Below are 14921 nucleotides of genomic sequence, written 5' to 3' on the forward strand. Positions count from 1 at the left end.
ACAATCATGTGATATGTTTTATTTTTTCGGTGTCTCCTCTCGGCGGCAATACAACCTCTCCGAAACCTTCAAATCGATGCCCTTTACCTTGTATCCGTGCTATGGTAGATTTGGCGAGGGATAGAAATAAACTCACAAATAGGACGCAGTGTAGAGTGTCTGCTCTTTAGAGCTTTTATTGAAATGTAGATTAGCAACGGGCGTTTACTATTGTACAAGAATCCATTTCGGTCAATACAATGGTTTGCAATATCGGTAATCGATAAACTACGCTGAAATATCCTCTATCTTTTTGCTCACGTGGTTCGTACCGCAGGATTTCCGATTACCAAAATCACCTTCAACGTGTGTCGTGGAAGGAGCAAAAAAAACAACAAAACCGAACGGGCGACCAGACACCGACTAATGCGCCGCCTGGGTTGCTTGCTTCTTCGCCGCCGTAACACACTTGGCCATGGTCGGGGAGGCGCGCGTAATCGGATCGGTCATAAAGAAGTCGGACAACTTCTTCTGGCCGACGTCCACCTTGCTGCCGTCGAAGCTCACTGACGCATTCTTCAGCAACGCATCGGCGATGCTGAAGAAGTTGGCCGCCTCCAGTCGCCCGTAGCGCACCAAATGCGGTGCGACGTCCTCCAAGCGAGCCCGCAGCTCGTCCAGGTTGTCGTACGGAAGCGGCGTGCCGGCCACCTCGGACAGAGCGCGCAGAATTTTCCAGTCTTCACGCGCCAGGCCCGGCGGCGTGACGGCCACCAGCGTCTGCTGGGCTCGGCCCTCTGTGTTTACGTAGGTGCCCTGTTTCTCGGTGTACGCAGCACCGGGTAGGATAGCGTGAGCCTGCTGCGCTCCGACATCGCCGTGATGGCCCTGGTATACGATGAAACAATCCTTGGGGAGTTTTTCCTTGTCGACCACACCGCCGTCGGCTCCGAGCAAGAACAGCACCTTTGGCTGTAGCTCAATCACGGCATCCATGCCCGGCGTGTATCCCACGTCCAATGCAGCCGTTTGGGCGGCGTTCGTTTGCAGCACATTCCATACCTTCCAATTTTTCTGCAACGGAAGCAACCAAAGGAAACATGTTTAACACCCGGCTTTTTGATTTACTTTTCAATCTACTGCACAAAATCGGTTTCATATTTTGCCCGATGCAAAGCTTTCGAACGCTCATTTCAGGCGTGTTCTCCATTCTACAGAGGACACAAACCAAACCTATAGCAAGTATACTTGCTTCGATTTCTATGGATATTTAGATACAGGAACAGACTTAGCACAAAATTAGATATCGAGCAAAACCAACCGATAACTGCAGCTATTGGATTTCACTAGGCATTTTATGCATGTTTGCTATTTCATCACCTTTAGGAATCGATTTCAACTTCCGTACCCTGTATGATAAATTGACAGACATGACGCACAGGAATGCGAAAATTTTGAATTGCACTAATTGCAAAAACCCAGATTTTATTCTTGACCCAGAGTTTGACGAAAGTGCTTAACGTCTGTGCATAGGAGGTTTTTCAGTATTACAATTTTGGAACTTTGCGAGGTATACTTTTCGTACCGTTTCCATTTAGATCTGATTACTTTGTTCATACGAAAATGAAACAACGAATGCTGTGTAATACCAAGAATAGATCAATTAACCTTTTCGTTTAGAGAATACAATGATAGAAAAGGGTTTTCCGTTGAACCGTTTGAACTCGGCATTATGACAGTTGTACTGTTCGTATCGAAGATATATCAGTACCGTACAGCCTCTCTTTGACTTAACAGACGCGCAGGTGTTTCATTGACAAAAAACAAGCGACTCAATAAGAGCGTAGAAACTTTTTGAACGTAGTATTAGCTAATGGAAAAAGAATCATGGAGGACGACATAGACGGAGTATTGCAGCACTGTATGTTTTGTTTAGGTGAAACTAGCCGTTACGATACTTTTTGGAAAGACATATCCAGTACAGCCGTTTGCCAGTGGGTAAAGGAGCTGTACGCAATGGAGGTATGTGATTTCTTCTCTTTCTTTGCGAGCGAGCGCAAATTGAAACTATCTTTACTTGTTGCAGATAATTCCCCCAGACCGAATCAAATCTGTCTGTCGAAAATGCTTCATTGTAATTCTAAACGACTACGAAGCATTCACTGTACGTCAACTCGCAACGTTGGACCCACAGAAGAAGCAATACTGAAAATGCATCTCGAAGTGCGTGACGCATCGAAACGGAGTACCAAGTACGGATTCAATGTATTTTAATTTGAATTTTTTAACTTTTAAACGTTTTTCTTGAACTTGAAACGTGATACTGAACTTGCCAATGAGAGAATAACATTTATATCAAATACGTTGTGTGTTTTTGTTTTAACCCCAATGCCCATAAAAAGGTTAACGGTATTGTTGATGAAAGAAAAAGGTTAACCGATCTCAGTCCATCGGTGTATACTTACATCCGCCGGCGACAGGGAGTTGGCAAACACATGCAGGGCGGTCAGGAACGACGAGCCGTCCTTTCGAGCGAGTTGGTTAGCGCCGACGATGATGAGCGGCTTTTTGGCTTCCTTCAGCTTCTTGGCGAATGGATGGTTTCCGTTTGCAATCTCCCGAATCAACGAGGTGTCGCTTCCCAAATGCTGTTGGCAAAGAAAATAACCAGTGTTTAAAAAAGGTACCAGTTTCTTAAATAAAGTATCATCCGAAACAGTAGTCTAAAGAACCTCATAGTCGTAGGAAAGGTCCACTTTTGGACCGATGAGCGCAATGTTTTGCTCGTTGTGGATGTAGCCCTTGCGTAGGCGTGTGTTGAGGAGGGGCGCTTCGTAACGTGGATTTGTGCCGACGAGCAGCACCAGGTCGGCCTCCTCGCAGGCGGCAATGGATGAGTTGAGAAGGTAGCTCGAGCGGAAGTCCGTTCCGGAGCCGTCCGTCGGGAACTTTTGCTCGGTGCAGAGCGTCTCGGAGCCGAGACGATTCAGCAGATCCTTCAGCGCGACGAGTGCCTCCGCGTCGGCAAGGCCGCCCGCGACTGCGGCCACCTTTCCCTTTGGAGCACCACGCAGTGCCTGCGCGATCGTAATTAGGGCAGACTCCCATTCGACCGCCTCCAAATCGCCGCTCGGGTTGCGCAGCATCGGTGCAATCAATCGCTGACGCTTCAGCCCGTCGCAGGCGAAGCGCGACTTGTCCGACAGCCATTCCTCGTTAATAGCGTCGTTTTCGCGAGGCAGTATGCGCAGCACCTCGCCGGTGCGCGTGCTCACGACGATGTTACTGCCGAGCGCGTCCAGCACGTCGATCGATTCGATCTTCCGGATCTCCCAGGGACGCGCGACGAAGCTGTACGGCTTGTTGGTGAGTGCGCCGACCGGGCACAGGTCAATCACGTTGCCGGACAGCTCGGACAAGAAGAACTTCTCCACGTACGTCCCAATCTGCATATCGTTACCGCGGCCCGTCGTGCCGAGATCGTCCACGCCGGCCACCTCCGAAGCGAAGCGAATGCAACGCGTGCAGTGGATGCAGCGCGTCATGATGGTTTTGATCAGTGGCCCGATATCCTTATCCTCGACCGCACGCTTGCCGGTGTGGTTGATGTCGGTGAAGCGCGAACGGTCGGAACCGAACGCCATCGCCTGATCTTGCAGGTCACACTCGCCGCCCTGGTCGCAGATGGGACAATCGAGCGGATGGTTCATCAGCAGGAACTCCATGACGCCTTCGCGTGCCTTGCGCGTCATCTCCGAGTTTGTCTTGATGCGCCAACCCTTCATCACCGGCATGGCACAGGCGGCCACCGGTTTGGGCGACTTTTCCACCTCCACCAGACACATGCGACAGTTTCCGGCAACGGCCAGACGTTCGTGGTAGCAAAAGCGGGGAATTTCAACACCAACTTGGGCCGCAGCCTGTAACAGAAAATAATGATAAAACAAACGGGGCACAACCGACTTGTCCAACGGACGAACGAGCTTTACCTGCAGAACGGTGGTGCCCGGGTCCACCATCACGGACTGGTCGTCGACGAACACTTCGATCTTTTCCGGCAGCTTTGCCGGTGTAGTGGCCGATGTACGCACAATCGTCTGCACCGGGTACCGTGCCCCGAGGGCAAGGGCCCGTGTAACTGGCAGGCGAAGCATTTTGCTGAAATGCCGTCGAAAGGATACGTTTATTTACTACAAGCGAATTACCCAAGCTCCGAGGAACTTTGTCACTGCTGTCAACGTAAAACGAAGCGAAAAATTACATAATTTCGTTAAATTTCCTCTCGACCCACAAGGGTCAGGCACTTCCGTCCGGGTATCAACAGAAACGGCAGGCCGCTTTTTCCTACACACTTACTCTAGTCGACTGTTTCCCAAGTGGCTGGGCGATGGAACGATGAAAGAATTTCGATAAAAATTGTGTTTTTCCTCGTCGAGGACCGCTGCACCTGCGAGCCGAACAGTGCTCGTTTGACGTTTAATCGACGAAAAACAAATGGCAATCGATGAGCTGTCAGCTCTACCAGCTGGATGTAGCCGTTGTATATACCGGTCGAGAAAAGGTTCTGTGTACAGCTACTACTATACGCATCTTGAGCAAAAATCAAAAGCTAGTTCTGAATCGCTGTTGCAATATATATTTTCCAAACTAATAACGATAGATAAATTGCTTTTATATGGATTTTTCAAGTAAGTTACAGCTCTATTTGATTATATACTATTTTGATGCATTAATGATGGTTAGTTTACCGATCCATTTTTGAACCGGTGAAGTTTGATCATAAAACTGGTATATATACTGTGGTAAACAAGTCCGTTGGAGAACATCGCACCTTATGTGTTATATTTTTTAATACAAAACGTATCTGGTGCATTAAAATAAACATCTTACGTTGACTATCATTTTTTAAGAAAGTTTGAAATTATAACCTAATGTTTCATGAGCAAGTCTGTTGGAAAAACAGACATTTCAAAAGCAATGTATATTGCATACGTTTGGGGTCGAATGAACTTACAGGCAACTGTTAATACTCGTTTGAACAGTTTTAATTAATTTAAATTGATATTTCACAATGTGTAGCAATTTTACAACCCCAAAGTTTAACTGAATGATCTAAATATAACTGTGCCCAAATTGGGTTTGGTTTCCTTTTCTTGATACAGGTGCGCCTAGAAGTATGCAAACGATTGTACATAATGTTTGAAAGGTCCGGTACCGGTTTCAAACGTTTCAAAACTACCAGAAAGTAAAATGACAATAACCCAGATTTAACACTTGAGCTCTTCTCCGATCAAATAAGAATTCTTCGTACTTACCGTACATTAAAATACCCTTTACTTCTGCCATAGCGAAAACCATATACATTGTTGATACTGTTTTGTTATATTTCTCGATTGCTGTAACGAATTCCGCAACGTAGCTCGAACTTGGTAAGCCTTCTGTTATTTACAAGGATAAAAAATAACGTAAAACATAGTTATGTTGGCTCTTAGAGCTAGTTTTGTGCTGAATATGTGTCACATGTGTGTGTGTGTGTGTGTGTGTGTGTGTGCACGCGCGCGCGTGTGTGTTGTCTCTTTGCGTACTTGATACGATGCAGCTCTATGACCGCATTTGACTTAACGTTTTAGCAGCTAAGCTTTCACTTTTCTACGCATTGTTTAATTTATTGTTTTTCTTTCACTATTTCTCATTCATTTCTAACTTCCTAAAGGTTTCCGAAAGTACAATTCGTAATGGTTTCTATTTACAGCTAACGGTTTGCGTGACCCTCCGTTTTTTTTTCTTTTATGCCATCCTATCTATCCTAGTGTATTTTCATTGCGTAATTTTTTATAACTCACAGGTTTCCAACTGTTGCTCCTAGCAGCCCGGTTGCAATCTGTAAATCCTCGATCAATTTAAGCAGCTTTGCAACACATTAACAAAAAAAAAGCGTTTGCGATAACTACGCGATATAATAGCGATAAAAAACGAGACTTGCAGGCAGATTTGGCGTTGCTCCAATTGTAACTCTATCTCTCTTTCTCTCTCTTTCTTTCTCTCGCTCTCTCATATACACAATACCGGCCACACATTTTTACAGACGATCGATCACATACAGCCTCGGCAGGATTTTTGGGTGCTGGGCAGGATCATCCACCGGACCTGGATGAAAAGAGTTCGCATCTCCACGACCCTTTGGTAAACCCTCTCCTGTTCGAGACCGCTCGGCCAGATGGGGACGGACCCCCCTCCACTCTGCTCAAAGGAACTAGACGATCGCCGGCGACCGTGCGCTTGCAGGCCGGCACTAGCAGATGGCCGGCCAAGTGCACCCCAGCCACTTCACCGGACGCTCACCCCGTTGATGGTGATGATGTTCCCGCGGCTGGTCGGTTCCGGCTCGTACACCTCCTCGTTCGTGCGCATCTCGTACGGCGCGTCGTAGAACTGTTCGCTCGGAATTTGGTCGTAGATGTTTTCGCCGCCCCGCAGGCTGCCGTTGTTGTTGTTGACGCTGTTGTTGTTGTTGATGCTACTGCTAAGGTGGTTGTTGTTGTTGCTGCTGCCGTGCGTCAGCTGACTGGGTGGCGGCGGGTGCGGTCCGCCGGCCTGATGAAACGTGTTGAACGTGACCAGGCCACCGCGGTTGGTGAGATCGAAGTTATGGCGACCGTTCTCCAGGCTCGAGTAGGACATGACGGCCGCGTTCTGGTCCTCCTTGTGCTCGGCGGCCTGCACGTTTTCGGTGTTCTTCACCGGCCGCGCCTTGTTGCGGTGCAGAAACAGCACTCCGATCAGGATGAGCAGGATGACGATGATCGCTGCTCCGATGGCGATGCCCGTACCGAGGCTATTCGTTTCCTGTGCATCGTTCACGATCACTGCGGCAACAAATTGGAAAGGGAAACATTATCATCATGTGAAACAGCTCAGAGAATAGTAAATTACAAAAAAAAACACTCCTCTTATGTTTGCATAACAATATTAATATAAATATGACATTGTATCAGGTATCAAAACAATAACTAACTGGCAGAAAATGTGACGCTGTGAGAACAAGAGAGCGATCGGTCATCCACCGTGATATTATTTCGTTCTAGAGCAGGGATCGGCACACGTTTTCCAAAAAGGGCCAGATGATTTAAGAGAAACCGAAGGCGCGGGCCGGATACTTTAAACGATGCTTTAATGTTTTCAAACCCTTTCTAATGGAGAGAGGAACTTACTAAATAGCAAAGTTACATAAAAAGTGGGAAAAGATAAAGTATTTAAAATGTTATCGAAAAACATATAACAGGAACACCTCGTTAAACAATTTTCATCTTCGTTTTTGGTAAGAAAACAAACCTGGCAAATCCGATAAAAATTGGAATTGGTTTTTTTGTATGAAGCACTAAAATATTCTTATGGGCCGGATAAAATCATTTGGCGGGCCGGATTTGGCCCGCGGGCCGCACTTTGCCGACCCCTGTTCTAGAGTAAGCGCAAAGGACTTTGTTTGAGAGCGGTGAATGTGTTGGAAAGATACAGTTCGCAGAATTTCTATATGGATGGAGCAAACTGAAACACGTCGAGTGTTCACTTAAATTCGGAAAAGAATCTTAAAACCTGAATGGGGTACTCTTTACCCTATCAAGGAATCGTTTAGCTAAATTTATTAAATGTATTCCTTTTGAAAAACATGAAGACTATATGATGCAAAACCTGTATAAAAGATTTAAAGCTCTCATAAGAAGATCAGTAAAAATTTGGCCTTTGTTATAGAGACATTTAGGGCAAATAGTCAATGCCTGGAAGACCTCTGGGGTTTCCGCCTCTGTCTTACATGATAACCTTTCTAATACTGTCGAATTTATCTGAATATAATTTTCTCAAATCTAATATAAGAATTCGGCACGCACTCTATACAGCAAGGTGCACAGGAGTACACAAAAAGGAGATAGGCAGGTAGTTTGTTGTAAGCCAAGAGAATTTCGACGCCGAAATGGCGTGAATGGTTGCTGGAAAGCTTGTGGAAGATGATTGCTATACTCACATTCGCACCGTGGCTCCTCGCCGCTCCACTTGCCGTCGTCCATACACTTGCGCAGGTACGGGCCAATGCGGTTGTAGTGCGGTACGCAGTGGTACTCCGCGGAGCCACCGTAGACGGTCGATTCGTTTACCACGATCACCCGGCCGTTTTCGATATCCGCCGGTCGCCCACAGTCGATCACTGTTCGGAGAGATGGTAAAGAGTGTTAGATTGCTGATGCTGGGGAGGGAGAGGGGAGAGGAAGCTCAAACACATACACTTGCAGACGGGGTTCCGGCCGGACCATTGACCGTTCGGCAGACAGGTGCGCGTACCGTTGCCCACCATGTAGCGACCCTTGCTGCAGCTGAACTCCGCCAGCACGCCAACCTTGCGCGTGCCAGCGTTGACCAGCAGGGCGGCGTCAGCGAACGACAGCTCGTCGCAGGTGATCTCCACGCACTGGGGCTGCTCGTGGCCCCAAGTACCGTCCTCCAGGCAGATGCGGCGCGAGACGCCGTCGAGCTTGTAGTTACCGTCGCATTCGTACATCGCGGCTGCTCCGTAGTAGGTGGCGTTCGTTGCCAGCGTAACCTTGCCGTTCGCAATGCCGGCGGGTGTTTCGCAGTTGACATCTGTGTATGTGACATAGAGTATGTTAGACCAATGGAAAGGCGTTGCGGCTGTCGCTGTACTTACAGACACACTCCGGTATTTCGCCACTCCACTGGCCGTTTTCCTCGCAGGTGATGAGCGCCTCGCCGACGATCTTGTAGCCCCGCTCGCACCGATACTTCGCCAGCGCACCGACCTTGAACGTCTGGGCACCGCTGGCGGTCGCGTCGGAGGTCCGAATGAGCGTGCGTCCGTACATCCGATCGTTGCCGGTTACGCTGACGAAGCTGTGCGGGGTCAGCGTCGGCTCGGTGCACCGTATCTCTTCGCAACGCGGTGCCGTTTCGCTCCAGAGCCCTGTGTCGAGGCAGATGCGCCGGCTGACGCCCGATAACCGGTGCGAGTTGGCGCACGAGTACACCACCTCCGAGTCGAGGAAGGTCGTGTTCTGCAGGTAGCGATGGGAGCCGAAGGGGATCGGCGTCAGTGGCCCACAGTCGACGTACACGCAGTCCGGCGCGTCACCACTCCACTGGCCGGACTCGAGACAGGTGAGCGTGTCTTCGCCACGCAGGATGTGACCCGGATCGCAGTGGTACTGGATCGACGAGTGGATGTTGTAGTCGTACCCTATGACGTACGAGCCGGGCGGAACGTGCGGTGTTTCGCAGGTGATCACTGGTGAGCAAGAAAGTAGTATCAGTAGTGTTTTTGTCGAGGATACTTTTGTAGAGGAGACCAAATCAAACGATTTGGTGTTGAGGGTAGGAAATTCGGTTGGTTCAGTGATTATCTAACAGGTAGAACCCTAAGGACAATGTTCCAAACATCTGTCCCAGATTTGATTGGAAACGTACGTGGGATGGCACAAGATAATATTTTTGGCCTAACTTTGTTTTGTCATGTATATAAACGACATGAATTTAGTCTTCTGTTCCGGTGAGATGTATCTTTTTGCTGATGACACAGTAATATTCATATCGCGAATGGACATGAAACAGGCAGAGTTCCTGTTGAATAAAGACTTGGTGCCTCGGGATGCTAGAACAGGCTACACACTATCAACAAAGAAACAAATGTACGAATCTCCCAGGTCAATTATCTGGGAGTCGCTCTGGACGCCGGGCTTACATTCAGTGCCCAGATTGCTGTTATCATCGCAAGGCGACAAAGAAGTGTGTGGTGGTGAGTAGACAGGACAGCAGCCTTAATGTTTTAGTCTCGGACATAGATTAAAAGGCCAAAAAAAGTACAAGGTGGTTGTGTTGAAGTCGGTATATGCCGTCTGATTCTGTACTGGGTGTCTTGCAATGGATATCGGTAAATATATGGTGTACCAGATACTGATATTCTAACTCCTGAGGGGCTTGTTACCGGAAGTACCTTGGAGAAAGAGTAGATAGAGGTTCTGACGTTCTGAAATTCTCATGATCCTAGAACTTGGAACTTTTCAATAAGATTTGCTAGAAACCACTGTACGCAAGGAAAAGAGTGATGCCCGTTCTTGTCCGTGTAGGGTCACTCTGATACTACCATTTCCTGCTTTGCTTTGAAATGGTCCACAAATATCTTAAGATAACTCAGACATTCCCAAGCCTATGTTGGGGTAAGAGGTGGAACTAATCATCATTAGTGACTCACATTCACAAGCTGGTGCATTGCCGGACCACTTGCCATCCTTCGTGCAGAACAGCTCCTGCGGTCCAACGAGCCAGTAGTCGTCGTCGCAGAAGTACCGCACCACCGAGCCGACGGTGGTGGAGTCGTTCAGCAGCAGTATGTTGCCCCGATCCGGGCGCGCCGGCATGCCGCAGTCCACGTACCGGCAGACCGGTATCTTGCCCGTCCAGTTGCCACCGAGCCCGCACGACAGCACCGGCTCGCCGATCAGCACGAAACCGTAGTCGCAGGTGTAGAGCGCGGTGGAACCGGCACGCCGTCCCGACACCTTTATCGCGCCACCCTGGATCGGTGGCGGTTCCGGGCACCAGTCGACCAGGCACTTTGGCTGCGTCCCGGACCATCCGGATGCCTCGCACGTACGATTCTCGTTGCCTATCAGCGTGTAGTTCTCGTGGCAGGTGTAGGACGCCTGCACCCCGAAACTGGTACGTTGCTCGGACAGGATGATGCCGCCGTGCTCAATGTCCGGCAGTGTACCGCAGTCAACATCTGTGGGCAAGAATACACAATAGTCAGTGGACGCAGGAAACCAAAACACACACAAAGGATAGGAAACCTTACATTTGCAAGTCGGTGGACCACCGCTCCAGACGCCATTCTGCTGGCAGGTGCGCACCTCCGTTCCGATCAGGGAATGACCGACCGGGCAGCGGTACGTGATGCTCGCACCGACCGAGTAGTTGCGCCCGACGACCGTGGTGTTGACCAGCGCGTCCGGCGACCCGCACGCGAGCGGACTGTGCTGGCAGATGTAGTTGAGGTAGTCCAGATTGCAGCCGACATCGTTCCACAGCCAGCTGCGGCCACCGTCCAGCACGACGCAGTTCTGCTCGCCGTTGTAGTTGTTCGGCTGGTCCTTGCCCCAGGTTGGTTTGATCACCGTGTCACCTGCGTTGTCGTTCAGAACAATGCGATGTGATAGGGGGAAAGATTCTCATTAGGCGCTGGGAATAACGGGCCCTAACGCATGTCTCTAATGTCATTTGTGTTTGGCGTTCCGAACTAGAAGCTGGACTCTGCAGAGTGCTATGTAGCAAAACATTCTAATCAATGCGTCATAAACTGTACTGTTGTCTCTGTGCCGCATTAATCATCCCGAGCTCTAACCGCCGGGAGACCGCCGCCATTGTTTACATCGTTTAACCGGCTCCAAGCTCCGTTCCCAGCATTGTCACAATGCTCCGAGCTCTGAGGTCTATCTCTCGGCTCCATTGAAAACGACGCTAGTAAGCAGTCAATTATGACTTCACTTTCCCTGACAGCTAACGGAGAAACCCCCCCCCGACCCTCTGCTTGTTCTACCGAAAGGGCACACGGTTGGCAGATTTGCATGAACAAAAAAAATAGGGATGTTGCCTCATCAGCAATCGCTTTTCGCATCTCGCAAAATGGTAGATGTTGGCACAAAATGCTAAAAGGTTAATTAAAAAAACCTCTCTTCGGACAGCGATGATGATGGACCCCGTCGAGAGAGGGCGATTGTGTGCAAATTTTGGTGCTGATGTCTTTCGGCCTTCCGGACTGTGTTTGGACTGTGCTGCTGACCCAAATGTTTGCACGCTCAAGGTTGGGGGAAGCTAGAACCTACCGTTAACCCACTTCCAGGTGCGTGACGTTATGCCCGGTTCCTTCTGGGCGCCGATCCACACGAGCTGCGTCCGGAGGTCGGTCTTGCGGCGCTCCAGCTCCGATATGATGTAGTCCGTGGTGATGCCACGGAAGTCATGGATCAGATCGCCGCCTGTCGAAGAACCGAAGAACGAGATGGAGTTGAGGTGTGATACTTGAAATCTAAGGCCACCGTGACGTACCGTGCGACTGGCAGACCGCCCGTGCCTTTTCGAAACTCTCGCCGCGCGTGATGTGGAACTCGTAGCAGGTTTTCGCGAACGTCGTCAGCACCGTGTCGACGCTGAGGTTGGGCGAGGCGCATCGGTCGGAAGAGAACTCGTCGTTGGAGAATACCTCCACCTCGCACAGGCTGAGGCTACTCTCGACGCCGACGAGCTGTACTGTCACGTACTGACCGATCAATGGTCTGGCGCAGGTGAACGACTTGGTGGTGCCCTCGTCCACCGTGCCCGGGTACCAGGCGCACAGTGGATTGCGCTGTAGGTCGGTGCTGCTATTACCGACACGAATCTCCAGATCCTGGAGCGGCTGATGGCCGCAGCAGCCGCGCGTGGTTAGTCGCACCACACGCACCGCTTCCGGCGTGAGCAGATCCACCCGCCACCAGGGTGACACCTCCTTCTGCGTCTCGGAACACTCCTGCCCGTCCGGGTTCTGGTTGCCGGGCTTGCCATCGTTGGCGAACCCCGCCGGGCCGGACCTCGTCGCCGATGACTGGTTCACCGGTTTACGGTAGGCCACATTCGTACCTGCCGGAGGAAGCACAAGTCCATCAATGTCTTGCTGATTTCACCATACTTCATGCACCAATTTGCTGAGTACTTACCACAGAATGGAAGCTCCCGGTCCCAGCCCTTCACCGGATCACAGCGGATCGTCTCCGGGCCGAACAGCTCGTAGCCGCTGTCGCAGTCGTAGCGGGCCGACTTCAGGCCTCCGCTGGCCCCTTCCGCCTTCTCGGTGTGTACCCTCGCATTCGCCGGTATTGCTGGTGGGCCGCAAACTGTACAACGGATACAATGGAAAAGCAAAGCTGTATATCTAATCTAATCTAATCGCAACAGGTATATTGATCCTTTTTGAAGTGTGGATCCATGGAATCTTGGAATGCACAACAGAATGTGTAGGAAACGTGAACAAATTATAGCACATTAATGTTTTCGCCGAAGTTCTGATTCAACTGTCAAAAGAAATAGTTCGGTCAGACTATACATATGCTAGCCATGCATGTCATTTTAGTTTATATAGTGACGGTGCATCTGACCACCCTTTCCCCTAATAAATAGTATTTAAGAAATTGGGGTCAGTATTTCAGGAACTTTGGTCACTGTACTTATGAAAAATGGATCTGTGAGGAAGATGGTAAGGAGTAGACGATTGCTATCAAGACGAAACCTAACAAAGTGCAGAGATTCCAACCTGTCCAAACTTCCACCTAATAATACTACTGATGGCTAACAGCTTTGGTGCAATCCAAGAATTGATGCAAAAATACGAAAATTCCTAAGCGAAGAAGAAATATAGTGAGATATTGACGTGGAGACTCTTTCCCCTCACTCTCTCTATCCCTGCCTGGTGTGTTCAGCAGATAAAAATAGATGGTAAATTGCATCGATCCTCTCGGCAGGCATATTTTGTACATCCACTGACAGTGACAGTCAACGAAGGTTGTCTTGCTCACGACTGCTCGTGCCCCGTCTCGTTTCAGTTCAGGGGGGTGCATATGGGAGGGTAGAAATTGGAACACCGCCGCCGTTTTCCATAGCTCCCCAACAAAATCGTGTTCGGATCAGGTCGAGAGGGTCCGTTAAAAGTCACCGATTCCCAGAATGGTGCGGATCGATCGATTCAACCCTCGGCGAGTAGCGAGCGGTTCAGCGGTTTCAGGTTGTCTTCAGGGGAATCATCCGACACACACACACAGGCACTCTCTCCCTGTAGCGATATACCTGGACCTGAACCTAAATTTAATTACATAAGCACTACAGTGTCCGACCGAAATGGTGTCCGGTCGAATATGCGAACAACCGAAATACAAACGCTCGTTCACGACTTAGAGCTCGACCTGTAGTCAAAAAATCACATAGGCCAACCGCCTCAAGCGCGAAGAGGCGTAGGTGGTTACGGTGCAAACACCTTTGGAGAAGTCGCCACTCTTTTTGTATTGGCTGGCCTTTTTGTAAGATTGGCAGGTTTTCGACCTGGAAGAGGCAAACTCGAATGAATTTATTTGCAGCGACATTAGGGCCGGGTGAAAATCATAAAATAACCATTTCTACCCAGATAATCACTTATATTTATCGCACAGCGAAGAGCTTTGGGATCAACATCGAACCCTACGGCTCAACTAATTTGTGAGCAGGATTATTGTGTTTTTTCATCTTTCATTTAAAAATAAGAAACCTTGAACCAGTTTTCAGACAGCAAACCATCCGCGCAACTGTCCTTAATTCTTGGAAGGTGCTTGTAGCGCGATCGGATCACGACCTGGATATGGTTCGTACCAATGCTTTGCCATTGCGAAAGTTAGCACTATGTGAATTTGATTTAGTCTAGAAGTGGCTGGAAGGAGTGCAGTAGACCATATCCGGGTTTTTTTTTGGGATGAAAGGTGAAATCAGGCGGCACGCTGTGAAGTGGCCCGCAGTTCTGTCACTCGGAGTAACATATCCAACACGAAATAGCCTTAAACAAGTTTTAGCATTTGTTTAGTATGGGTATAATGAGTTAAATTCGATTCAATGTGGCTTTTTAAGATGTAAAATCAATTTAAATAACTTCTTTTTAAACAATGTAAAAGCATTATAAAGAGAGCTAGAGAACCGACCATAAAGTCTACAATTGTTGACAACTTGAAGTATTTGTGTAGTCCGTCTTAAAAACTTCACTTCAAACGTGTCATAGCCATTGGATACTAAAACCATATTGACATAACGTGGTCTTGTTGGGGAATCCTTAAGTTTTCTTCGGTATTTCGATCAAGCGTTCTTTAATCAATATCGGAAATAGCATT

At 48.9% G+C, this 14921-nt stretch overlaps 2 protein-coding genes across 2 annotated transcripts in view; both read right to left on the reverse strand.

Moving 5' to 3' along the window:
* Nucleotides 1-151: 151 nt before the first annotated feature.
* Nucleotides 152-4441, reverse strand: LOC131269792 (NADH-ubiquinone oxidoreductase 75 kDa subunit, mitochondrial). The gene is made up of 5 exons (XM_058272307.1): nt 4336-4441; nt 3969-4137; nt 2712-3899; nt 2445-2627; nt 152-1053 (listed from the first exon to the last, which is right to left on the reverse strand). Exons 2-5 carry the CDS (start codon nt 4131-4133, stop codon nt 403-405), a joined length of 2187 nt encoding a protein of 728 aa, XP_058128290.1. The 5' UTR covers nt 4134-4137; nt 4336-4441; the 3' UTR covers nt 152-402.
* Nucleotides 4442-6306: 1865 nt separating this feature from the next.
* The window catches only part of LOC131269101 (sushi, von Willebrand factor type A, EGF and pentraxin domain-containing protein 1), a 29560-nt gene continuing 20945 nt past the window's right edge, over nt 6307-14921 (reverse strand). Inside the window, exons 2-10 of the mRNA XM_058271419.1 lie at nt 12735-12911; nt 12088-12657; nt 11865-12017; nt 10838-11164; nt 10235-10765; nt 8678-9271; nt 8257-8613; nt 8000-8179; nt 6307-6845 (exon numbers count right to left, since the gene is read on the reverse strand). Of these exons, the coding sequence (XP_058127402.1) occupies nt 6307-6845; nt 8000-8179; nt 8257-8613; nt 8678-9271; nt 10235-10765; nt 10838-11164; nt 11865-12017; nt 12088-12657; nt 12735-12911 (3428 nt within the window). The remainder of the gene's footprint in view (nt 6846-7999; nt 8180-8256; nt 8614-8677; nt 9272-10234; nt 10766-10837; nt 11165-11864; nt 12018-12087; nt 12658-12734; nt 12912-14921) is intronic.

The sequence above is a fragment of the Anopheles coustani genome, chromosome X, assembly GCF_943734705.1.
Source record: "Anopheles coustani chromosome X, idAnoCousDA_361_x.2, whole genome shotgun sequence".
Lineage (NCBI taxonomy): Eukaryota > Metazoa > Arthropoda > Insecta > Diptera > Culicidae > Anopheles > Anopheles coustani.